The 26,154-nt window shown below is 41.4% G+C and overlaps 1 protein-coding gene across 3 annotated transcripts in view; it reads right to left on the bottom strand.

The window, feature by feature from the left end:
• The window catches only part of LOC125632972 (glutamate carboxypeptidase 2-like), a 59,857-nt gene that overhangs the window by 8,376 nt on the left and 25,327 nt on the right, over positions 1-26,154 (bottom strand). For 2 of the 3 annotated variants that reach the window (XM_048841989.2, XM_048841998.2), the window contains exons 8-18: positions 23,338-23,436; positions 22,016-22,101; positions 20,525-20,644; positions 18,530-18,612; positions 16,188-16,251; positions 15,538-15,605; positions 9,344-9,435; positions 7,651-7,741; positions 6,810-7,074; positions 5,227-5,308; positions 3,349-3,441 (exon numbers count right to left, since the gene is read on the bottom strand). In XM_048841989.2, the coding sequence (XP_048697946.2) occupies positions 3,349-3,441; positions 5,227-5,308; positions 6,810-7,074; positions 7,651-7,741; positions 9,344-9,435; positions 15,538-15,605; positions 16,188-16,251; positions 18,530-18,612; positions 20,525-20,644; positions 22,016-22,101; positions 23,338-23,436 (1,143 nt within the window). The remainder of the gene's footprint in view (positions 1-3,348; positions 3,442-5,226; positions 5,309-6,809; positions 7,075-7,650; positions 7,742-9,343; positions 9,436-15,537; positions 15,606-16,187; positions 16,252-18,529; positions 18,613-20,524; positions 20,645-22,015; positions 22,102-23,337; positions 23,437-26,154) is intronic. The other variant, XR_007355454.2, reaches the window with a different exon arrangement.

Genomic DNA, 26,154 nt, shown 5'->3' with positions numbered 1-26,154 from the left:
ATGAAAGCCTCCAAAGAGCTTGGACGGCGGCACGGAGCAACCCACCGCCTCTCAGCTCTTCTAATCGATCCAGAGAATTAAAGGTTTGTCAGTTTACAGCCCAGGGAGGAGACGACGCTGAGTGGCCTGAAGGTGTTTACTACGAAGGGAAATGTGCTGGTGGTGTGGAAGAGGTGAACCTCTCCATGACCCTTGGGCGTATGCAGCGACAGCAGATCCAGGAGCTGTGCACTAGCTACGCGCCAACGTTCTCAGCCACCCCAGGACTGACTGAACGGGCATACCACTCCATTGACACAGGTAATGCTCACCCAATTAGGGTCCAACCTTACCGGGTGTCTCCTCAAGCTAAAACTGCTATAGAACGGGAGATCCAGGATATGTTACAGATGGGGGTAATCCGCCCCTCTGAAAGTGCATGGGCATCTCCAGTGGTTCTAGTTCCCAAACCAGATGGGGAAATACGTTTTTGCGTGGACTACCGTAAGCTAAATGCTGTAACTCGCCCAGACAACTATCCAATGCCACGCACAGATGAACTATTAGAGAAACTGGGACGGGCCCAGTTCATCTCTACCTTGGACTTAACCAAGGGGTACTGGCAGGTACCGCTAGATGAATCTGCCAAGGAAAGGTCAGCCTTCATCACACATCTCGGGCTGTATGAATTTAATGTACTCCCTTTCGGGCTGCGAAATGCACCCGCCACTTTCCAAAGACTTGTAGATGGTCTCCTAGCGGGATTAGGAGAATATGCAGTCGCCTACCTTGACGATGTGGCCATATTTTCGGATTCCTGGGCAGACCACCTGGAACATCTACAAAAAGTCCTTGAGCGCATAAGGGAGGCAGGACTAACTGTTAAGGCTAAGAAGTGTCAAATAGGCCTAAACAGAGTGACTTACCTTGGCCACCAGGTGGGTCAAGGAACTATCAGCCCCCTACAGGCCAAAGTGGATGCTATCCAAAAGTGGCCTGTCCCAAAGTCAAAGAAACAGGTTCAAGCCTTCTTAGGCTTGGCTGGTTATTACAGACGATTTGTACCGCACTACAGCCAAATCGCTGCCCCACTGACAGACCTAACCAAAAAGAAACAGCCAAATGCTGTTCAGTGGACCGGAAAGTGTCAGAAGGCCTTTAACAAGCTTAAAGCGACACTCATGTCTGACCCTGTACTAAGGGCCCCAGACTTTGACAAACCGTTCCTTGTAACCACAGATGCGTCCGAGCGTGGTGTGGGAGCAGTTTTAATGCAGAAAGGACCTGATCAAGAATTCCACCCTGTAGTGTTTCTCAGCAAAAAACTGTCTGAGAGGGAAAGCAACTGGTCAGTCACTGAAAAAGAATGTTACGCCATTGTCTGTGCTCTGGAAAAGCTACGCCCATATGTTTGGGGACGGCGTTTCCACCTGCAAACCGACCATGCTGCACTGAAGTGGCTTCACACCGTCAAGGAAACTAACAAAAAACTTCTTCGGTGGAGTTTAGCTCTCCAAGATTTTGATTTCGACGTCCAACACATCTCAGGAGCCTCTAACAAAGTGGCTGATGCACTCTCCCGTGAAAGTTTCCCAGAATCAACTGGTTAAAATCGTCCTTGAGATGTGGAAAATATTGTTAGTCTTTATGTACTTGGTAGTATATTTAGAGATGCATGTGTCTTATTAACTCTGTTTTTCCTAGGGCTCCAGGAAGAAATCCCAGCCAGTGTTTCACCCTAGCTGAGATTTGGGGGGCGTGTCATAAATATAAAGGGAAGGGTAAACCCCTTTGAAATCCCTCCTGGCCAGGGGAAAGCTCCTCTCACCTGTAAAGGGTTAAGAAGCTAAAGGTAACCTCGCTGGCACCTGACCAAAATGACCAATGAGGAGACAAGATACTTTCAAAAGCTGGGAGGAGGGAGAGAAACAAAGGGTCTGTGTCTCTCTGTATGCTGCTCTTGCCAGGGACAGAACAGGAATGGAGTCTTAGAACTTTTAGTAAGTAATCTAGCTAGGTATGTGTTAGATTATGATTTCTTTAAATGGCTGAGAAAAGAATTGTGCTGAATAGAATAACTATTTCTGTCTGTGTATCTTTTTTGTAACTTAAGGTTTTGCCTAGAGGGGTTCTCTATGTTTTTGAATCTAATTACCCTGTAAGATATCTACATCCTGATTTTACAGGGGGGATTTCTTTATTTCTATTTACTTCTATTTTTTATTAAAAGTCTTCTTGTAAAAACTGAATGCTTTTTCATTGTTCTCAGATCCAAGGGTTTGGGTCTGTGGTCACCTATGCAAATTGGTGAGGCTTTTTATCCAACATTTCCCAGGAAAGGGGGGGTGCAAGTGTTGGGAGGATTGTTCATTGTTCTTAAGATCCAAGGGTCTGGGTCTGTAGTCACCTAGCCAAATTGGTGAGGCTTTTTACCAAACCTTGTCCAGGAAGTGGGGTGCAAGGTTTTGGGAAGTATTTTTGGGGGAAAGACGCGTCCAAACAGCTCTTCCCCAGTAACCAGTATTAGTTTGGTGGTGGTAGCGGCCATTCCAAGGATAACGGGTGTAATATTTTGTACCTTGGGGAAGTTTTGACCTAAGCTGGTAAAGATAAGCTTAGGAGGATTTTCATGCAGGTCCCCACATCTGTACCCTAGAGTTCAGAGTGGGGGAGGAACCTTGACAACTGGCCTTGACAGATATTTATTCAGGAGTTGTTAAAAGTACAACGATTGTCAATATTAATGTCTGTTTTCTCTTGCTAGGCTGCTTTTTTCAGGAAAGGTGAATGTTCTGCACTATGCTGGAGTGAGAGAAGGATACAGAAGGTTCAACTAGTCTGCCCACAAAACAAGATTCAATGGTTTGGTTAAAATGTTAGAGACCAGCAAATCTATTTTCCTACTACTGCAGTGATGGTCTTTCACTATATTTTGTACCACTATGATCAGTCTAAGGTTAACTGTTCCATGTGTTAGGGCACCCCCCCTCTTTTTTTTAGGAGAATGTTAGGGCTTGATTCTACATTGCTTTGAGGTTTTGGATTGGACTTTAATGGGAACAGGATCAAATGCTCACGACCTGATCCAAAGCCCACTGAAATCAGTGAAAATACTCCTGTTAACTTTAATGGCCTTTGGATCAGGTCCTTATACAATATCACTGAATTTTATCCTAATATTCAGACTAATTTTTCCCTTTCTTTTTCTTACCCTATTATTCTTAGTTATGCCCCCTTTTCCCGTGCTAAATAATACTTTTCCATTCTTGTTCACACTCTGCAGATACCTGTAAATCATAAATGGTTGACATTTCTTAGAGTTATTAGGCAAAAAACAAGTAAAGTTTGTTTTAGATAACCTTTTCCTACCTGTAGAATGGCCTGCCAGGTAAACCAAGAGGATCAATAAAAGCCCTTTCTAAAAACATGAGCTGATCATTCGACGATCTTACAGCGATTGGGCTGAAAAGAAAGCAACAGAGGACTATCTTAGCCTCAGAGTACTTTGAACATGTGCATCCTGTATTAAAACTTTCACAGCTTCAGATTTACAATACATATCTAAACACAGCTTGTAGAATTTAATGAGTCTAACACCTGTGAAGCCAATCACAGAAGTCAACGGACCTATATCAATCTACCCTGAGGATCTGGCACATAATGCAAAGGTTCTGTAAGGCTGTTCTTAGGTGCTAAGGAATGTGCTGTAAGAAGGAATGGATAATTAAATACTTTCTCCCAAGCTGCCCCTTATATCTGAAACTCTCTCCCAGTGTCATGTTCAAGACAACCACTCCCTCGCCATACAATTTTTTTTTAATACTCATTTCTTCCATGAAGCCTGTCAAAGTCAAGCAACTTCAGTAAAAATGCAGGTATTTTTATATGTAAAAAACCTCTGCATTTTTTAAAAAAGGAACTTTGCAATGTTAGAATAATTTTTGGGCTGGTCCTTGAATTGTGTTGCCTGAATTGTTCTGTGTGCTTGTTTAAATGTAAGTTTCTAGGAGCAGAGATTATGTGTACCTGTGTGTTTTGTACAGCGCCAAGCACTCTACTGATGCGTGACAAATAATAAATAATGTATTTACCAATGGGACTGGAAACCCGTGTACAGTATGACATACTGCTGAGCTTTGCAGCAGAATCACTAGGGCAAAATCTCAGCTCCATTAGTGTAAATCTGGAGTAACTCCACCGTCATCAGTTCCAAATTCACACCAGTATAAACAAAAGCAGAATTTGGTCATGGCTTAAGTTCAACTAAAATTCTGTTAATGTAATTGCTCTGGAACTGAGGTATCCCATTTGATATTGTGTTGGAACATTCAACAACACATAGAAAACTATTTGCCATATGGAATGATTCATAATGATAATAATTAGCGTTCTGATCTTAAAAAAAGACACCAAGCATTTTTTTTAAAAATGCTGAAACAAAGTTTAGGTAGAGTTCATTGGTTTGTACTGATGTATTTCAGTGATTCAGAAAAAAAACAAAAACCAACCAACCAGCTAAATAAAAACAATCCAGCCATTTGCAAAGGGTGAATCTTAAAGTGTAAGCCTTATGACTGATAACTAACAGAAATTCATGTTCCTAGGGTTAGGGAGAGGTGCTACAAAAATCAAAATAAGAAAGAAAAGAGAGAACTAAGAAAGCCGCAACATTTTTATGTGCAAATGGGATGTAAAAGAAACAGCTGACCAATTACACCCAGCTTTAATATTGGGCCCAGATCCTCAGCGGGCATACATCAGCATGCTACGTTGAAATCAGCAGCCTTTTAGAGTTAGTATCTTGCATCTTTAGCCCTGTGAGCAGTCCTGGTACTAAAGAGATGATCATCACACAAATTCGTATAAATAAGTCAAATGCTGTAATTTATTTAAATTCAGAACAGCCACCATTAAAAGGCCAACAACTATCTATTCTGGATCTGCTTCTCATTTGCAGTAAGGCCCCGTTTCACCACTCTGGCTGTGGGTCAGAAAATGAGACCATGAGTGGCAGAAAGGGACATTAGTGTAAACGAGAATCTGGCACTATAAGTGTAACAGAAGACTTTAACGGTGACCTGATTATTATAACCCTTAAAGGGACATAATTGGTACAACCCTCACGCCCATTAGTGGGCACTTGTTAATGAGATAGTTTATATAAGTGCTCATAGCATGAGTGAAGGCTGCCCCATTAGGCCTGACAAATTTAACTATTTGGATGGCTAAGGAACCTGTAGAACTTACTTATTGATGTCTACTTGCTGCAGTCTCCTGTGAAAGTCAATGGCAGCTTCTGTAAAATTCTTTGCAGCAGAAAAGAGAGAGTCTGCAGAGATGGGGAAGAAAGAGCTTAACCTTGAGTTCTGTTTAGCTTTTGGCAATGAACCAACATGATCATGTTAATTCTCATAGCACAAATGGCAAACTGAAGTGTGTGTATGTGTGTACAGTTCAGACACTCAAACAGCAAAAATGTCCTCACTATCACATGATTGCACATGCCCGCTGACAGAGCTCACATGAAGATGTGGGAGAGGTTTTGTTTTTGTGTTGGGTTATCTGAAGAATTATTTACCAAAATAAATAAGGCCTAGTCCACACACGGATTTTGTACCAGTATAATTATACCAGAACCAGTCCAAGTGTGAACACAGTTATAAAGGTGCCTTATGCCAGTATAGAGTATTTCCCTTCTCGTACAGGTGAGTCATTTTGGCACTACAAATGTATTCCTTGCATTTTATCAGCAAGAGTTTAATTGGTGCAAAGCACTGCAGTCGCTCCTATTACCTGCACTAATTTGGCTTTATGGGCTGCATTGCAGCTTGGGTAGCGTATATTTGTATCTCCAAACATTGCAACCAGGAGGGGCATTGGGGTATGGAAACTGCCTGCCCAGGTGGTGACTCCTTTTCCATCCCACAGAAATGCCTATCTATGAGTCTGCAGGGTGAAATCCTGGCTCCACTGAAGATAGGCAAAGGGCAATGCAGGACAGGATTTAAGATTCCTTGGGCATGGTGCTTAATTTAAGCAGGAGACGGCTGCTGGCAGTGGGGTTTTTTTCCTGTGAGGGACCCTCAGTATTTCCAACCCCAAGAGTTCAAAAATCTTGAGTCAGCCCCCACAATCATGAGATTTTAAAACCAATCATGAGGGTTGGGTTTTTTTGAGCAATCAATCTTGTAATCACTTTGTTTTCTGGTGTTCGAGCTTTTAGGAGTAGCTTTTTCAAGATTTCTCAGCAACCATCAGGGCTAGAGACTTACTTTTTATTTCAAATGAAAGTTGAGATTTCCCCCATTGTCATGTGATGACAGCAAATGGAGCTTTGAGAAAAACACCAAATATAATGAGACCCGTGATAAAAACCACAAGAGTTGGCCACTCAACTTTGTAATTCATTCCCCCTGATTTGTTGAGATTAGCGTACAATTGTTGACCTTCAGGGCCACAGTGCAAAGCCCACTTATTTCTCTGGATGTCTGGCTATGGGTAGTGACCTGTAGAGAATGGGGGTTTGTTTATTCATTTGCTCTGATTGTATGGTTGCATTTCATAATGGGGGCTGGGCCTTTTGTATTATTAGAGGTTTATTTTAACTGATATTCAAAAGAGTCTAGTGCAATTAGGCACATGGTTGCTTTTTAAAAAAATCAAAATAAAATCATTATTTTAATTAGATTGTAATCTTCTTGGGGGCAGGGACTAGTTTTGTTCTGTTTGTACAGCACCTAGCATAATGGTTCATGACTGGGGATCCTACATGCTATCACGATACAGATAATAATAATAAGAGGAAGGGTCTGGTGGAGGGTGGTACATACCAAACGACACACTGTATGTCATCAGTTCCATTTGATGATTCTTTGACAAATTATAGATGACTTGAGCATAGTTTCTTAAAGCCTCTGCATAATCTCTGCAGTCAAAGGGAAGGACCACGGAGTCGGCCAGTTCAAATACCAGCCCACCTCGTACCTGTGCCACTGTCAGGTGATTCTTAAAAGTCGGATCATAAAATCTCTCCACAATCTCATAGGTCTCATAGACACTGTGGTAAACTGGGTAGCCACTGTATTTTTCCACTCTCTGAAAAAAAAAAAAAAAAGAATGAAAAAATGTGTTACTTATAATGCTGGTTTGGACAGCTTAACTATGCTGCAAAACATTCCCTTTTGTGTGCCTGGGTCACAGCAATCCTCTTTGTTCATATTTTCAATACTCCTCTTCATAGGGGAAGACCTTGCTTAATAGACTGTGACTTGTTATCTTATTGTAATTGCGCATGTCTCTCAATGTGGACACAGAAAGAATCAAAGCCATCATGATTGTAAAAAAAATCACTTCAGCATTCAAAGCTTTCTTAGAGCAACTGGCCATAAACAATTCTGTGCCATTACCCTGTCATTTACTTTGAACTAAATGCCTTTATGTTTCCGTTGGTTCATGCCAAGTTCACAGTTATTATTATCACTATGTATGAATTATTGCGGTAACATCCAGGCACCCCAGTCCTGAAGCAGGATCCCATTGTGCTAGGCTCTGTACAAACAGAGAACAAAAAGGCAGTCCCAGACCCAAAGAGCTTATAATTGTTGAATCCCAGCTGATGGAATTCAGTGGGTTATGAGGGACAGTGATGAGACAGTGTGATGACAGACTTACCCAGTTTTTGCTGTAACGTGCTCTGCCTGAAGCAATGCCAAGCCGCTGAAAAAAGACTTCAAAGTCATTGCCAGAACCCAGCTTATTTATTCTTTTGACAAGAAAAGGGAACAAATCTTGAGTAAAGTATCTAAGTACAATTTTTAGTACGTTTCAAAGCATCCTATTAATAAACTCCCCACTCCTGTCTCTTGCCTATTTCACCCCATTCCAGGGCATTCCCCACCACACTCTTCCTCCAAACATCTCCTTAACATAATCTCTGTCATTCCTGAGTCGCCTATCACCCACCATGTGCATCTCCTAGCAACTCTGCTGTTCACAGTGGGCCAGATTCATCACATGGAACTCAGTGGAGTTACTGCAAGGAAGAATTTGGCTCCAAATCCAATTCCTTATTCTCACTCACTTAGGAGCCTCTCTGACATGGAGTCTCTACTGAACCCTGGTCAATCCCTGCCTCTCATCTGACAGGTCTAGGGGAATAGACCCATCACCCAGCACCTTTTAGTCATGACTTAACAGGATCAACATTATATGTTATGAGGGGCAATCCCTGTAGATCTGAAGGGGGATATTGCTACAAAAAGCAGCCCTGACCCATTCTCACCCAGACAAAGTGTCTTCTTTAGGCTACAGAATCTAAGGCTTTCCATGTGGTTGGCAGTAAAGGGTAGGGGATGATGCTGTATTGGCCCAATCCACCTCCCTCTAACTTCTGGGCTTTTTCCATTTGAGAAAAGATTTCTATCTCTACCCAGCTAGCTGCAGAGACCTTTACCGAGAAGATTATGGGGGGCTCTAGGGCTTGAGCCTTGCCTTTCAGAGAGGCACAAAGAAAGGATGAAGTGAGAAAGATGAAAAATTGTTGATGTGACCAGACTGAAGAAAACCATACAAAACAAAACACCAGCTCCAAAAAATTCTGGCTAGTTTTACTTCCTCCAGGCACTGAATAAAATGCAGAGTCCAAGGACTGCTAAACCTATAACAATAAGGATCACTGTTTCTTTTCAGGTTTCAGAGTAACAGCCGTGTTAGTCTGTATTCGCAAAAAGAAAAGGAGTACTTGTGGCACCTTAGAGACTAACCAATTTATTTGAGCATAAGCTTTCGTGAGCTACAGCTCATACCCACGGTATGCATCCGATGAAGTGAGCTGTAGCTCAAATAAATTGGTTAGTCTCTAAGGTGCCACAAGTACTCCTTTTCTTTTTGTTTCTTTTCACACACTAGTTATGCTTTCTCGGAAAAAAGGCTAAAATGACAATAAAATGCTGCTTCCTACTTCTAAACATAGAACAATTACACTTAGCTCTGACTTCAACCCCAGATGGGCTATGTTGTAATTGACACCATACCCACAAATGTTTTGGAAGCAGATAATCCCATTTTAGCTGTGGTTTCCTTGGGAGTTAGACGCATCCTGGAACCTATGAGGAATCGTGTGGCTAAAGCCCTGCTATACTGACAATTTACTCTGTCATATGTAATTCCTCCAATTCTGAGTATGGGGACAGAGTCACAGCTGGTGTAAATTATCGCAAGTCCATGGATCTTTGACAATTACACCGGTTCTGAGGATCTGCCCCACTATTTCTTTTAAGAGTTCAGCTTTCCATGTGGCTAAAAATACAAAAAAACCCTATTTTGCAACCTACACTAACTTCTGCACATACCCTTTGTCACTTACCTGGGGACATCTTTATATTCTGTTGACGGGTTTTTTTCATACCAGCTCTCATAAAGCGATTTGCCTTTAAACCCCTCATCTGGGCTTGGTATCTAGAAAAATACATTTAAAAAAAAAAGACAGAGAGATACAAGTTTAAGTCTTATTGAGCAACAAATTCACAACCAGATATGACATAAAGTCGACTAGTTAGAACAATGACTAAGCCACTGACTCAGGTACCATGAGCAAATCACTCAGCCTTTCTGTGCTACTTTCTACTAATTTGAAAAAAAGGTGTAATAATAGTTACCTATCTGACAACAGTGCAGTGAGTCTTACTTATTGTTTGTGCTGTGGTTTGTGGTGCTCAGATGACAGGTGCTATAGACACACAAATATTAATAATAATTAAGCTGATGTCATGCCTCTATTTTTAGTTTGTCCTCTGATTTACTCAGCAGTTTCAACAGCTATAGGTATTTTTTTCCCTCAAGGATTGCTACATTTTTATTTCTTTGTTTAAGGAATTACTCAACAATAATAACCCAGCACCGAAAAGGTATTTGCATTTACCTCTTTAGGTCAAGATCAAGATTCTTCATGAAGTAATGTTGTGAAAGCATTTTGTCACGTATTGGCCCAGGATAGGGGTGGTGTAAGTCTAGTATTGCTCAGACATTAGCAACCAATAGGTTGTGGTATCACTAGGCCTAATCCTGTGTACTTTGCTACTGGTACTCAGTTTGAGTATGGGTTATGGAATCAGGTTCATTGTTAGGTATTGGGCCAACAGATTCAAAAGTGTTCTGGGTGCTCAATCTGAGATGCCTTTGGTCTGATTGGTAGAAGTGCTGAACACATACAGTTTCCACTGGCTTTAGTGGAAGCTGTGGGCGATCCACATCAATGAAATTTAGACCAGAACTATCTCAAGTTGGGCACCCGAAAACTGTGGCACCCACTGTAAGTAGGCTCTTTTGAAAATCTGGGCCACTGTCTTTCAGTTGTCAGCAATGACTATGTTGATTTGTGTGATGACATAGACAAACCCCACACTGGCCTGGAAAGGGTTAATGAACTGCTGTGGGCTCAGTCAGCCCTGCCCCGCTACACCTTGGAGGGAGAGGCTCAAAGGGGAGAACCCAACCTATGTGGGAACTGGATGGGAGGGAGAGCGGACTTCCTGCTCCCACTCTGTGAGAGAGGCCTGGCTGGGGCCAGGGACTGACCAGAGACTGTGCCTAGGACCAGGGACCGACCAGAGACTGTGCCTGGGACCAGGGACTGACCAGAGACTGTGCCTGGGACCAGGGACCGACCAGAGACTGTGCCAGTATGAGGGCAGGTAGCTCTGATGTGGGACTATTATTCTGATTTACTACCAGTGACTTGCTGAGTAAGATTGCTGCAGGGGGTGTCCTTCATGAGGGGACTGACAGCCAAATAAAACCCTTTATCTTTGCACCCAACTGGAGACATAGCCGTAGGTTGTTGCGAGACCAGGAGCAACCTGGTCACAAGCTGATTTTCCCCTTGCGCTACCTGCCAAGATGTGGCATATTAAATGAGAGATTCTTGGTCTAAAAGGGCAGATGGACATTCTACATGTAGAAGTCCAACCAAGTATTCCTAAATGGACATCTTGAGTTACAGATGAATAGAAAATACCAGATTAAAAAATCAATGTGGACCAGACTGGAATATCCTCACTTGTGATGAGTAGCACCTTACAGCACAAGTCATTGGGACTATTTAGGGAATAAAGTCACCGTTCTTATTTTTGTACAAATCTAAATAAGTATATGAAAGAACATAAACATAAGAACGACCACACTGGATCAGACCAAGGATCCCTCTAGCCTAGTATCCTGCCTCCTGACAGCAGCTAGTGCCAGATGCTTCAGAGGGAATGAACAGAACAGGGCAATTTTTGAGTGATCCATCTCGTTGTCCAGTCCCAGCTTCTGCAAGTAAGAGGTTTAGGGACACCTGGAGCATTGGGTTGCATCCCTGACCATCTTGGCTACTAGCCATTGATGGACCCAACCTCCATAAACTTACCTAATTCTTTTTTGAACCCAGTTATACTTTTGGCCTTCACAATATCCCCAGGCAATGAATTCTACAAGATGACTCTGTGATGTACGAAGAAATACTTCCTTTTGTTTGTTTTAACCCTGCTGCCTAATAATTTCATTGGGTGACCCCTGCTTCTTGTGTTATGTGAAGGGATAAATAACACTTCCTTATTCATAGAATCATAGAATATCAGGGTTGGAAGGGACCTCAGGTGGTCATCTAGTCCAACCCCCTGCTCAAAGCAGGACCAATCCCCAACTAAACCATCCCAGCCAGGGCTTTGTCAAGCCTGACCTTAAAAACTTCTAAGGAAGGAGATTCCACCACCTCCCTAGGTAACACATTCCAGTGTTTCACCACCCTCCTAGTGAAAAAGTTTTTCCTAATATACAACCTAAACCTCCCCCACTGCAACTTGAGACCGTTACTCCTTGTTCTGTCATCAGCTACCAATGAAAACAGTTTAGATCCATCCTCTTTGGAACCCCCTTTCAGGTAGTTGAAAGCAGCTATCAAATCCCCCCTCATTCTTCTCTTCTGCAGACTAAACAATCCCAGTTCCCTCAGCCTCTTCTCATAAGTCATGTGTTCCAGTCCCCTAATTATTTTTGTTGCCCTCCGCTGGACTCTTTCCAATTTTTCCACATCCTTCTTGTAGTGTGGGGCCCAAAACTGGACACAGTATTCCAGATGAGGCCTCACCAGTGTCGAATAGAGGGGAATGATCATGTCCCTCGATCTGCTGGCAGTATTCACTTTCTTCACACTATTCATGATTTTATAGACCTCTATCATATACCCCCTTAGTTGCCTCTTTTCCAAGCTGAATAGTGCCACTCATTTTAATCTCTCCTTGTACAGAAGTTATTCCATACCCTTGATAATTTCTGTTGTCCTTTCTATATCTTTTCCAATTCTACTATATCTTTTTTGAGGTGTGGCAACAGAACTGTACACAGTATTCAAGGTGTGGGCGTACCATGGACTAATATAGTGGCATTATGATATTTTCTGTTTTATTATCTATCCCTTTCCTAATGGTTCCTAACACTCGTGTTAGCCTTTTTGACTTCTGCTGCACAAAGAGAGATGCTTTCAGAAAAGTATCCACAATGACTCCTAGATCTCTTTCTTGAGGGGTAATAGTTAATTTAGACCCCATCACTGAATACGTATAGTTGGGATTATTTTTTCCCATGTGTATTACTTTGCACTTATCAACATTGGATTTTATCTACCATTTTGTTGCTCCTTCACCCAATTTAGTGAGATCTCTTTATAACTCTTTGCAGTCTGCTTTGGACTTAACTATCTTGAGTACTCTGTATCATCTGCAACTTTGCCCACTCACTGTTCACCCCCTTTTCCAGATCATTTATGAATATGCTGTACAGCACTAGTCCCTATACAGATCCTTTTTTGCGCGGGGGGTGGAGAGGCATTATTTATGTCTCTCCATTGTGAAAATTGACAATTTGCTCCTACCCTTTGTTTCCTATCTTTTAACCAGTTACTGATCCATGAGAAGACCTTCCCTTTTATCCCATGACTGCTGAATTTTCTTAAGAGCCTTTGGTGAGGAATCTTATCAAAGGCTTTCTGAAAGTTCAAATAAACTATATCCACTGGATCACCCTTGTCAACATGCTTGTTGACACACTCACAAAATTCTAATAGATTAGTGAGGCATGATTTCTCTAAAAAGCCATGCTGAATTTTCCCCAACATATTCTGTTTATCTATGTGTCTAATAATTCTGTTCTTTATTATAGTTTCATCCAATTTTCCTGGTACTGAAGTTAGGCTTACCACCCTGTAATTGCCAGGATCGCCTGTGGAGTCTTTTTTAAAAAATTGGCATTACATTAGCTAACTCTCTTCAGGTACAGAGGCTGATTTAAATGATAGGTTAAATGATAGGTTACTAGTTAGTAGTTCCGCAATTTTATATTTGAATTTCTTCAGAACTCTTGGGAGAATACCACTTGGTCCTGATGAATTATTACTGTTTAACTTATCAATTTGTTCTAAAACTTCCTCTACTGAGACCTCAATCTGAGACAGAATAAGAGGATCACAGTCTGGCCCTATGAATATATGCTAGGTGAAATTAAAATTGGACATGTTAGAATCATAGAAGTGTAGGACTGGAAGGGACCTCAATAGGTCATCTAGTCCAGTCCCTTGCACTCAAGACAGGACCACATAATAACTACAGCATTCCTGACAGGTGTTTGTTTAAACTGTCTTCAAAACCTCCAATGATGGAGATTCCACAGCCTCCCTAGGCAATTTGTTCCAGTACTTAACTACCTTGACAGTTAGACTTTTTTTTTTGACTGTCCACCTTAAACCTCCCTAGTGGCAATTTAAGCCCATTGCTTCTTGTCCTATCCTCAGAGGTTAATGAGAACAATTTTTCACCCTCCTCCTCGTAACAATCTTTTATGTATTTGAAAACTGTTGTTATGTCCCCTCTCAGTCTTCTCTTCTCCAGACAAAACAAACCTAATTTTTTCAACCTCATAAATCTTGTTTTCGACATTTGGCTTTAATGTTGGCCATATCTGTCACACTGCGTTTAATGCAGCAGGCTGGAATGCCTTGAATGCCTTGAAAAGTCTTAGTGCTTAGGAAAAGTACCAGAATAGACAGATTTCACAGCACGCATGGCTGTAAAATAATTGCTGCAACTTATCTGGCATGGCTATTTGCGGGGAAGAGGGGAACGTTTAATATATATATTGATCAAAGGTGTATATAAAATCTTTATTTACTCATTAGAAACTGAAATGTCATTATACTGTAGCATGCCACTGAAATTTTGAAGTTAAGCAGAATTACTTCGCAGAAGGGAAAACCTGTTCACATTAGCTGTTACTGCTGTAAATCATTCTTATAACTAGATAAATCATGATCTACAGATTGAAACTCTTCTAATAACGTTTCACACAAAATATTGTTAACTTGGAATAAAGGTTGCACAAGTGCATTTTTGTTTAATACAGTCATTAAAAATCAAGGAAATCCCCAGTTCAACCAACCCTAACATCCGTACCAAGCTCTGTTCAAAGGCTTTACCTGCCAAACATTGTAACAGTCAAACACAGGCATCTCCACAACAAACTCCCTTTCACTTTCAACAAATGACCACCCAATTAGTACACATCCAATTCCTCACCAGTCACACTCAAGCTGCATTCAGCCAGTAAACTGTGGGACTTGAATCATATTGTGATAGTGTCTTCCAGGTGGCCTAGTGGCTAGATTGCTGGCCTTTTGGTCTGTAAGGCTGTGGGGTAGGGGGACCCAGACCCGCCCTCTCTACCAGGCCCCAGTTCAGGACCCTGTGCAGATCAACCCCTAAACAGGGGAGATGGGGTCTCCCTCCCAGCGGGAAGTCAAGACCCATTTCCCCGGGCTACTTCATCCAAGTCTCTTCAATTTGGGGCGTGGCCCCGCTAGTCCAGTTGCCCCAAGTGCTGGGGCTTATTTGCAGCCTCTCCTTGGCAGGGGAGCCCTTACTTGGCACAAGTGGCTGCGCTGGCTGGCAGGTCACTAATCCATCCCTTTGGGCAGGCAGGCAGACAGAGCACTCCTGCTCCTAGCCAGTCAGCCTCCAGTTGAGCCAGGCTCCCTTCTTTTCTCCCCCTCCAGGCAAGCCTTGGCTGTAGGTCTAGTGGGGTGGGGCTAGCTGAACCCAAAGGTTTTATTTAACCCCTGCTGTGCCGAACACCAGTTTCTCTGCTCCCTCACACACATTTTAAGGGAAAAACTCAACATAACCTTAACTATGGAGTCACTACTGACCCCTCCATAGTACCAGTATATAAGAAATGTGAATGGGTGACATTATTAAACTGAACTCTTGATGGCCAAATACTACTCTCATGACATCTGGTCAACCACACTGGTGGCACTGAGGTAAATGAGAGTGGAATATGACCATTGAGGCCTAACTATCTGATGATGCCCATAACAGATTTTACTACTATCAACAGAAGCCCTGACAACTGTGCAGAATTTTGGCCTAAGTCTGTTTGTAATGAGAACAGTTTCACATCCAGTACAATAACCAGCTCCTAAGGGTAGTTACTGTTGCTACATCAGTTGATATTTTAGTGTATCTTTACCTCTTTCGTCAAGCTGTACACCAGGCTGTACATCAGCGGAGTACAATCAATTCTCAGAGTGTAGTTTCCTGAAAGACAGGGTCAGCGTTTAAAATAGAAAACCAAGTCTGCTCTGTGTTTTTGTGGAGGGAGGAGACATGTCTGTAATAAGAGGAGACACCAGGAGGAAAAGCAGGATCTCCAAAGTAGATCGGGCTGCCAGCTGTAGGCTGCTCAGTGCATTCACACTGGCTTAGGATTTGGGCTAAATTGTGCTTCAGCTAGCACAATAGCTCAGGGGTCCTGCCTTACACCCCGTGCTCACTACCCATATCACGGATAGCCACACGGGAGGGGAAGCTGACTCTACAGAGCTACTGGGAGGGATGTATAACAGGTAGGTCCTTGGTTCTACCCCCATCTCTCCTTCCTCCCCCCAACACCATGTGTCAGATACTGTAGTTATATGCCCAGCATAATATACTCCCTCCCCGAAGCAAGAGGGTAATTGTAACTCTGGGTCACCATCTCCCTCCCAAGCTGCTCACGGGCCAACACAACAATGCACTTTTCTCAGGGCCCATGGCAAAGCCAGCACTGAGCCTCAAGTGAAGTTGTCTCAATTTCATCTACCTCCCACCTGCCACTGCCATAGAAACACAAGTATACACCTTCAACTGAGGAATCGGCATTGATATACGCCACCCCACGGGCTTGTAATAGTTTGGCATTTTCCTGTGGTGGGGGGAAAAAAAAACAAGTTGATTAACTTTTCCCCTCAAAATAACACTGTAAATTTTGCGATGTAGAATCTTGCAGCATTCCAAACTACCACAATCCAGTCCATACGGTACTTTTGGACTCACACATTAGTCTTGACTCCCAGAGCACATGAATCAGTTTCTTTCAGAGCAAGGAGAACTGCACACAAGAGTTTTTGGATAAGTATTTAAAGGTGAGATTTGGGGCCCATTCCAACCAAACACAAGGTTTTGTTTAGTTAAATGGAGCAGATGCTCTGAACTACTATAGATGGCACCTCATGCCTTCTTTACGGTTAGGAACATAGGAATGGCCGTACTGGATCAAACCACCTAGTTCAATATTCATCATCTACACTGGCCATTAACAACTGCTTCAGGGAAAGTGCAAGAAATACTGCCATACACAGTTACGGGATAATCTGTCACCAAGGGAAATATCCTCCTAATCCCATTAGTCAGACGTTTGCTTATGCCATAAATCTTGCAGTTATTTATATGCCTTCCAAAATTCTTTGCTGCTTTAATATTTACTATTACAGCTCTGCATCTGAATCTGCTAAACTTCTGGAGTCAACAGCTTCATGTCGGAATGAGTTCCACAGGCTAACTGTGTGCGATATGAAAATAAGTCATTCTATCAGTTTTGAATTTCCCACCTTTCAGTTACATTGAATGTCCCTTTGTTCTGGTGTTATGAGAAAGGGAGAACAGAAGTTCCCAATCTACCTTTTCTAGATCATTCATTATTTTGTGAACTTTTCTGACTTATAATTACCATGCCATCCAAGAGAAAACAAGGAGATTTTGCAGTAAGGAAAATTGTGGATGATAAAACAGCAAGCCAGTCATACTTCACATGCTGAAAAGAAGCTTCAATGCAAGATTTATGGGCCTTCTTTGGAATGATTTGAGTTAGAATAACCTTTAGCTTGACCTTGTGGGTGCTTTTAAAGTCAATGAACTAGTGTCTTCCTCTAAGTGGTTGTACAGAGACCTGGTACCCTTGATTCTGAATATTATTAATGCAGATGGATTTATGACACGGGTATTCACAATCTCAGTACGAATCAGAAAGTACCTAGGGCAGCAACCAAAACAACAGATCTGATTCTGATCTCGTTTACTTCAGTGTAAATCTCAAGCAGCTCCATGGAAATCAATGGAATGACACCCATTTAAAATTGGTTTGAGAGGAGAATCAAGCCCAATATCTCCAACTTGCTGGGTCACTACTTGCAAGTATAGGTTGGTATATTCTCAGACACACTTTGTTTTGGGATGTAGCATTGTTACTTTGGTCATACTGTGGGTAGCACAAGTGGCCTCTTCAGATGAAATTCACATTAAGGTTGCTCATTGCTAAAGCCAAGAATAATTTACTGTATTCCTGGGGAAGGGTTATTACTAGGGCCCTACCAAATTCACGGTCATGAGAAAAGTGTCACGGACCGTGAAATCTGATTCCCCCACCCCCACCCCATGAAATCTGGTCTTTTGTGTGCTTTTACCCTATACTATACAGATTTCATGGGGGAGACCAGCATTTCTCAAGTCAGGGGTCCTGACCCAGAAGGGAGTTGCAGGGGGGGCTGCAAGTTTATTTTAGGGTGGTCATGGTATTGCCATCCTTACTTCCATGCTGCCTTCAGAGCTGGGTGGCAGAAGAGCAGTAGCTGTTGGCCAGGCATCCAGCTCTGATGGCAGCACCCCGCCAGCAGCAACAGAGATGCAAGGGTGACAATATGATACCAGGCCATCCTTACTTCTGCGCTGCTGCTGCTGGCCGCAGCTCTGCCTTCAGAGCTGGGGTCCCGGCCAGCAGCCACCGCTCTCCAGCTGCCCAGCTCCGCAGGCAGCGCTGCTGCCAGCAGCCGCGCAGAAGTAACGGTAGCAATACCACAACCTCCCCCTATAACCACCTTGTGACAACCCCACAACTCCTTTTTGGGTCAGGACCCCTACAATTACAACACCTTGAAATTTCAGATTTAAATAGCTGAAATCATGACGTTTACAATTTTTAAAATCCTATGACCATGACATTGACCAAAACGGACCCTGAATTTGGTAGGGCCCTAGTTATTACTTGAATGTTGCGGGACTGTTTTTTGGTATTTAGCAATACAACCTTGGACACTCTCTCATGTGTTTGTGTGTATATGAACATGCCTCACTGCAGCAGGTTCCAAAAGTGGGGGAAAGATCTACCATTGTGCAGAACTCTCTTGGATCACTTATTCTTGATTTACCTCAGCCCACTCTGTAGATCCCAGCAAGCCAAATTCCTCCGCATCCCAGCTTGCAAAGATCATTGTTCTTCGGGGCCTCCATCCTACAATAATAAAAGATTTAAAGCAACAGGAGAATTACTCCAGAGAAATACACTGTGAGTGTACATCAAACTGAGAATAAATCATACCATGAGTAACAACAGTTTGGGTCTCAGCTGCAAGAATGATGTGTGGTGTAAAAGGCACACTTGGGGACTCTACCCCAAAATCTTTTGTAATTTTACTCACAGTTTGCAGTATTATGCCTGATACAGACTTTTGTCTTTGCTCAGTACCTGAGGTGATTGACATTTTCCTAAATTCAACATTTTGGTAAATAACCGGGGAAGAACTTTTGCAAAAGTGTTTTGATTTTTTACAACCAGCTCCGTTCAGTACAGACACTAAATTACTGTCCTCTTTCAATTAAATATACATCTTAGTACTTGTTCCACGTCTAGGGTCATAAAGGCTTTCCCTGACCCCCCTTCTTCCCAAACGCCAACTCTCAAATACCGAGAAATCCCCTGTGTGGTTTTGATAGATCCACCTCTAAACAATGATCTTTTGCTCTAAAAAGCTTTGCATGTGACTTGAAGCCATGATAATCTGGAGCGGGGTATATTGCAATGTGTTTTTATCTGTGTCTACTTTATCCAAGCTCTCCTTCATGCCACTGCTATTACTCTCGTTCCTGGTTGGCTTCACTAAACATTGTTTCCTATTACGTTCGGTAACTAGGCAGTGAAGGAAACAAAATTAACCTCTAACAGGTTTTAAATGCTGTGGTTGGGCAAAGAAAGCTACTGGAGCACAGTGTTCCGGTTATGTCAGGACCTCTGTCTCCAGGATTTCCGACTCAATAAAAGAAGACTCCACTTGTTCTGGCAGTTGACTTTTAATGGTGTTGACATTCCTCACCACCCTTAAGTATAATTAGGAACCTTGTATTTTTAAACTTGTTCTCCTATTAATTTTTCACTGTGTATCCTGTACGTATTCCGGGTCCCATTCACACTGGTTTAACACTTAACTGATCTGGAAGCTATAAATGTTGTCTTCTCAGATTCTTGCTTACTCTCTTATGGCACAGTTCCATAGATTTTTAAGGCCAGGTGGTGCTACTACATGATCTAGTCTGACCTCTTCTGTGTCACAGACTGTAGAATTTTAACCAGTTACCCCATACGTCATATTTACTTCCCAATCTTCCACACGCTGCCTGATTTTCTTCCCCAGATGAAACCTTCCATACCCATCACCATCTTGGAAACCAAGGGTGTCATAACATCAATAATTTGATTAACTCATTATAGTTAAGATAACAGTGATTAGCAGCTGCAAAGCACTGTAAAGATGAAAACTGCTATACAAGAGTTCAGTAATTTCTATAATTACATACTGTAAATCCTTGCCAAAGCAAATTTACCACGCTATGAATGAAAGAGGCACGTAGGCCAAGATCCACGAACGGACTTAGGAATCGCAACGTAGAGCACGTCTGTCGGCTCAGACTCCTGCACGCAACTTAGGCTGCTGAATGCCTAACACCCCTGGTTTGTGAATTGTTCTGGGGCTTAGGCGGGAGATACAGATTCGGGCACCTAAAATGAGGCTGCAGTGTGCATGCTCACAAGCAAAAATGTAGGCCCTGAGCAAATTTAGGCACCTACATGGTTAGGCGGAAGCCAAGCCGCATTTTGTGGATTGCAATGATGCCTAAAAATGGGACTTAGATGCCTATATATCTTCATGGATCACACCTTTGGATACCATCATTATAGGGACTTTGAAATATCTACAATAGATAACTGAAGAGTTGACAGCAAATTCCAAATATGAAGGACTGTGGCCTTGATTTAGCAGAGCACTTAAGCCTGTATTTAACTTAAATCAACTGGGAGCAGAAATTTGACCCTTAGTTTAAGAAAAATCTTTAAATGGTTCTGTTTGCTTTATTCTTTAGTCACATACCTTCCTTCTTCAATTTCCCATAACTTCTCACAATCTCATGAACCACAGCTGCCCCGCTCTGAGGATCAATTCCACCAAAGACCCAGGAGTCACGGTGGCCTCCCAGGATGACGTATCTGTCTGGAGAAATTAATCAGAGGGGTTTATTTGGAGGATCTCTTTCCTGCAGTAATAGTGTCAATGGAGAGTAGCGATGTAGTCTATGTAGGTTTGCAGGCAACAAATACATCACTTTAATAGTTTACTTCACATGTGGCAGAATGGCAGGAGCCACTGTAAATCTCTTTAGAAAAAAATTACAGGCAAGTTTGTTGCTGAACTGCAGCTGGTTTGTGGCTTATTTATATTAGCATCTGTAGAAGTTCTAAACTTAGTAGCACTTTAACTCCAAAAGATGTTTATAACAGACACCATAACAATAATTAGTTCCAACTGTAGTCTACATTTTTAAAGTTGTTGCGATTATTAACCCCTTTTTTCTGACATGCATCATTTTCCAAAATATTCATCATTTGGGCTTTTGATTTTCTATGCTGTCTTTGCCTGAAGTTTAATCAAGTCACATGAACAAGCAAACAAAAACTGTACAAACCACCAACTCTAAAATAAAACTGCACACATTTAAAAACTGTATCAAAACCAATAACCTTCTGGGTTTCTATTTATCCTCATTATTCTGTTTCAAATCCCTCCTTAAAACTTTCCTTTGCTATGACAGACACTCCATCATACACCTTATTATGGTGCATTTGATGGTCAAAACTGGCCCAGTATTTACATTTTTACATCCTGAGTGCTCTTAACTCAACAAGTTTTAAAGACACTGAAGTAGTATTTTCTTGCCCTAGGTGATAGGTACATTACAATGAGGGTTAACCAAGTCACAATGGAAGATGCAGTTGACATGATATGGCACTGAAGAAAGAATAAATCCTACTGTCTTGCTTGATGTTGTTACAATTGTGATTCAGTCCAGAAATGGCTGTATTGTGGTTGCGGATGAAGTGATCTTACTATCCTATAAATATCTGAAAACCAGCTTGGGGCTTTCAGATCACATTGGATAAAAGATGCCATAATATAGTACACATAAGCCATTAAGGGGTGAAGCAATTTCATTGGCAAGAACATGAATGTCTTTTCAAACTCGTAAAGATCTAAACTTCCATTTATTATTAAATTCCCACAACTCTCTTATTAAAAAAAATCCATTAGAGAATGTACTTGCAATATTGCTTGCCTGGACGCAAATGTTTATGTCTAGGTTACGTTCCCCTTGGAAAACCAGTTTTTACAGTGAAAGTGCTGACATAACCTAAACTGTGTGAGTGCTCCTGCAATAAATCCCCAATGTGTACAAACAGACGTGCTCACCAAGTAGAATATAGAGAAAACCCTCTTCCACGTCCTCTCTTTTTAATTACTATGCTTAATTAGGTGTATCTGCAGTTCCCTGCACCCACAGATAATTTATAAGACAAATGGCTTTACCTGGTTCTGTTGCTCCTCTGATGGTACCGATCACGTTGTAAATTCTTGTCACTTTATTGCTACTGTGAATGTGCATTTTGACCTTCCTAATGCATTGGAAAGCAAATTTAAAGAGAGAACTCATCAGATCACTTATTAAAACATTATATGCTTTAAAAATGCATAAGGTATATATTGTTTATAGTAAGAGATTAAGGGCAGAATTTTGCTCTCACTTAAACAAATGTAAATCTGGGAAAAGTCCACTGAAGTTGCTCCAGCTTTATATTATTGAAATTGAGGACACAATTTGGCACTGGAAAGTTACCTAATCACATTGTTGGTGCATGACTTATATTGATTGCTGCTATGATTTATACTGGCAACAGACTAAAAGCTCTGACCTTAAAATGATGTTCTGTTAGCAGCTGATTTTTAAAGTTGGGAGGGAGAAAGGAAAACTAACATATTTTATAAATATTTTGTTAAAAATCTAGAGGTTGGTTCCTCTGTCATTTAGCCAGTGTAACTCCGGGGTAACACCACTGCAGAGAATGGAATCACAGGGGCGGGAGTCAGTGGGGCATCAGGCCCACCCAGAACATCAGGACACATTCTAAGTTGTATCACAAACATGTCTTTTGTTCACTTATGTACCAGCCAACCTAAGGGGCAGCATCTGACTCTCAGTGCAGTCCTGTATTTTTTTAATCTCATTTTCCTGATGATTTGACTATAGGAGGAAGAGGAGCTCAAGTGGTTCATCTGAGGTCATTACAATAGTTCAGCCTGACTAGTTCAACATGTGGCTTCTAGCCATTGGCTGTAATTCAGTAGATCATGTGGCCTCAGTCATAGCCACCTGAAGCAAAAATGAGGCTTTGTAATGTAAAGAATAACACATTACATTAGAATTTTCAGAACAATGTACATTTGAGATTAATATCTTCCTTATTTTATATGATGCAACAAATAGTCCCAAAGCTAAAGACAGCTTAGCTCAAAATAGACGTGAGTGGAACTTTTATTGTGAGGCCTTCAACTTAGTCCTGATTGATCAGAGAGTTTGCTAAGATCTGGAAACCTTGCAAATGAATTCGAGCCCTGGATTGCTTGAAACTTGAACAATGTATGAATTTGCATCAAAACCAGGAGAAACTCAGCTGATGTTTTGCTTTGAGTTCACTTTAGCCCAGAAACAATGCCATATGCCCTGACACCAAGGAAAAACTGGCAATGACCCCCAAATGTCAAAACTTGCAGAGCTCTAGTTCAAAGATTTCACCAACTGTTGTTATATTTCCCTATCTATTAAAACTTGCTTTATGTAATGCAAAACTGACCTTGTAGAGTAACTGCTCACAAAACCAGGCCCAATGTTGTAAGACACATTCAGGCTTCCTTTCCAGCTGCTGTCTGGTGGGGCAGGTCCTCCCATGTTACTGTTATAAAAAAAATCTGTTTTTTAGTATTTGTTATTTGTGTAAGTGTTGTGCCAGTCATGGACAAAGCCTCTACTGTGCTAAGCACCGTACAAACACTGAACAAAAACCCACACACACTTACCTCAAAAAGCTTACCATCTAAGCTTTAAAACAAAAAATGTATTGAATAGGCTTCTAAAATGGAGGGGAATTCGATTGGATGATTCAAGTGATCTTTTCTTGCACCACTGGCTATGGGCTAGATCCTGGTCTCAGTTACACCCTTGTAAATCCAAAGTAACTCCAAGTATTTGCACCAGTGGAATGCCATCAGAATTGGATATACTAACTGATGCTTTGGCTATTCAATTGAAATTACATTTCAGTGATACACATGGACTTGTGATGAATGTAGTTTCTTTAGCTTCAAAACGTCCTAGGGTCTTGAAAAATCCAGACAAAGACCAGTCCTTATTCTAAATAGTGAACAATCTAAATCCCCAAACTAAGTCACTAAAAATCAGGGCCTGCTTAGCTGCCTGTGTGAGTAGATGCCTTTGCAGCATCCAAGCCTCTTTTTTAAAATATTTATATATTTTGCTAAGTGCTTATAAGAATTGGGGTAAGCTTCAGGGACTATGAATGTCAGAAGGTGGCCCTGATTCTGGCCCCAAATCAGCACAACACTTAAGCGTGCCCTTTATTTTAAGCATCTGTATAAATTCATCCACATTCAGCAAAGCTATTAAGCATATGCTTTATGCCCACGATGAGATTATCTATGGAAAATGCATTTGTTTTATAAATAGGAAGAACTAGGCATTCTGATCTTTCAAGGTTTACATGAAAATAAGAACCAAATGTCTATTGAGGATATATATTTCATTTATGTTTTTAAAACCAACTCTCTAGATATTTACAACTCAATTAAAGGCAAATTACTAGTTGTGCTACACTGCCAACTATTGACTGGCTCATCGATCATAAAAAGCAAGTTTCAAACTCACATCGCTTTTTTATGAACTAAGCATAAAGCTTTGTGGGAAAGTGATTTGGGAATATAGTATTCCTTAGCAGGTTGGCCTGAAATATGTGCTTATACTAGGACCAGTTCAGTGAAAGCTAGGCACAGACTGATTTTTAAACTTCATCCAAAGAGGGCCTATTGTGCCATTTTATGCAGGTAGACAGCTCCTATTTGCTCAGGGAAAGACATGCACACACAGCTGGGGGAATAATTCAGTGCAGAAAGAATGCCTAAAATAAATGCAAAGACCAGTTATATGCAAGTTCTATGTAAACCCGAGATGGGCAATATCATGCACATTGTCTGAAATTGCCAGAAGTTTTGGATTTGTGTAGCTTTTAACATTGTATCTCAGGTGGCTTAAACAGATGTAAAATCAAATATGTTGGCGTTTTCCTGTCAGAAGCTAGGAATTGTATTATGTGTTACTAGAGAAAAGAAACTATTGTATCAACAGATTAATGCCCAACTGATGTACAAAGTAGAAAAGCAAAAAGATAAATGTGTGGGATTTTCAAAAGCAGTTATGTGACTTTGGAGCCTATGTCCCATTGAAAGTCCACGGACACTAAAGTCACTTAGACACTTCTGAAATTATTTTCGAAAGAGAAGGAAGTAAAAAAAGAAGTTTATGTCGCTGATTCAAAAAAAAATTTTTTTAAATGTCTTTTCATGCTTCCATTATGACAAACCAAATACCCAAGAGTTACAACTGGATGCGGGGGAAAGGGGAGGGGAAAGGGAGCACACAACTTTACAGTAGCTCCAGGGCTCCAGAATTTTCATGTCAGCCTTGCCCATATGACCCTAATGTTCTAATTGTTCAAATACTCTTGCCAAGGTATTTGTGAATGTGATCTTTGACCTTTTTGTTCTCAACACTGAACACTAGCTTATTTCTGGCTCAAATAAAGATTTCTGCAAGAGGGGAGGAGGGAGGCGAGAGAGAGAGAGAAAAAAACTTTTGTAGAGCAGGGAAATAGAAGAAAAAAACTGAAGAACTTGTACCAGCACACAGTGTCCCCTTCGCCACTGCTCACTAGAACGATCTCTGATGCACAACCAAGTTAGAAACTATTGTTTTAAGTTTACTGAAGCTCAGATTTCACAGATTAATTATCATAAAGCTTGTAAGACAGACAGGTCCACAGACTTTTTATACATACATTGTTCACCTTTATTGCCCTGACCCTAAATGTGCTTACCCACATGAGTCACGTTATGTGAGTAGATCCATTGAGTTCAACAGGGTTATTTATGTACATAAAGTTACTGTGTGTGTTTGCAGGATTGGGGCTTGTTAGTACAATACACAGTACCATCAGACACTGAGCACTATCATCAATATTAAATAATGTAATATTAAATAGTAATAATAATTCCGCACATCCTACCAAAATCTAAAAGCAAAAACTGATCGTTAAACTCACCCCTGCACCTGGTCTCAGGGCGAATGAATGAACATCCTGGAGAATTATTTGACTAAACAAAGAACCTGATGGTCACTAGCTTTGACTGTGTAACTGCACACAGAGTACGACTAACCTGATAGGTTTAGTCTGGGAGCTGGCAACAAATGAGCCTTGCCTTACAAGAAGGTGAGAATTTTGCTGAATGAATGAGAAATGCTAGATGAACACTGGGTCCAAGTTTTAGCTTGTTGGCATCATTTCACATTCAGCTGATTTAATACACTGTGAGAGATTGCC

The sequence above is a fragment of the Caretta caretta genome, chromosome 1 (genome assembly GCF_965140235.1).
Source record: "Caretta caretta isolate rCarCar2 chromosome 1, rCarCar1.hap1, whole genome shotgun sequence".
In the NCBI taxonomy this organism is placed as follows: Eukaryota; Metazoa; Chordata; order Testudines; family Cheloniidae; genus Caretta; species Caretta caretta.
The sequence above is the reverse complement of the archived record's forward strand: the minus strand, read 5'-3'. Positions and strand labels throughout refer to the sequence as shown.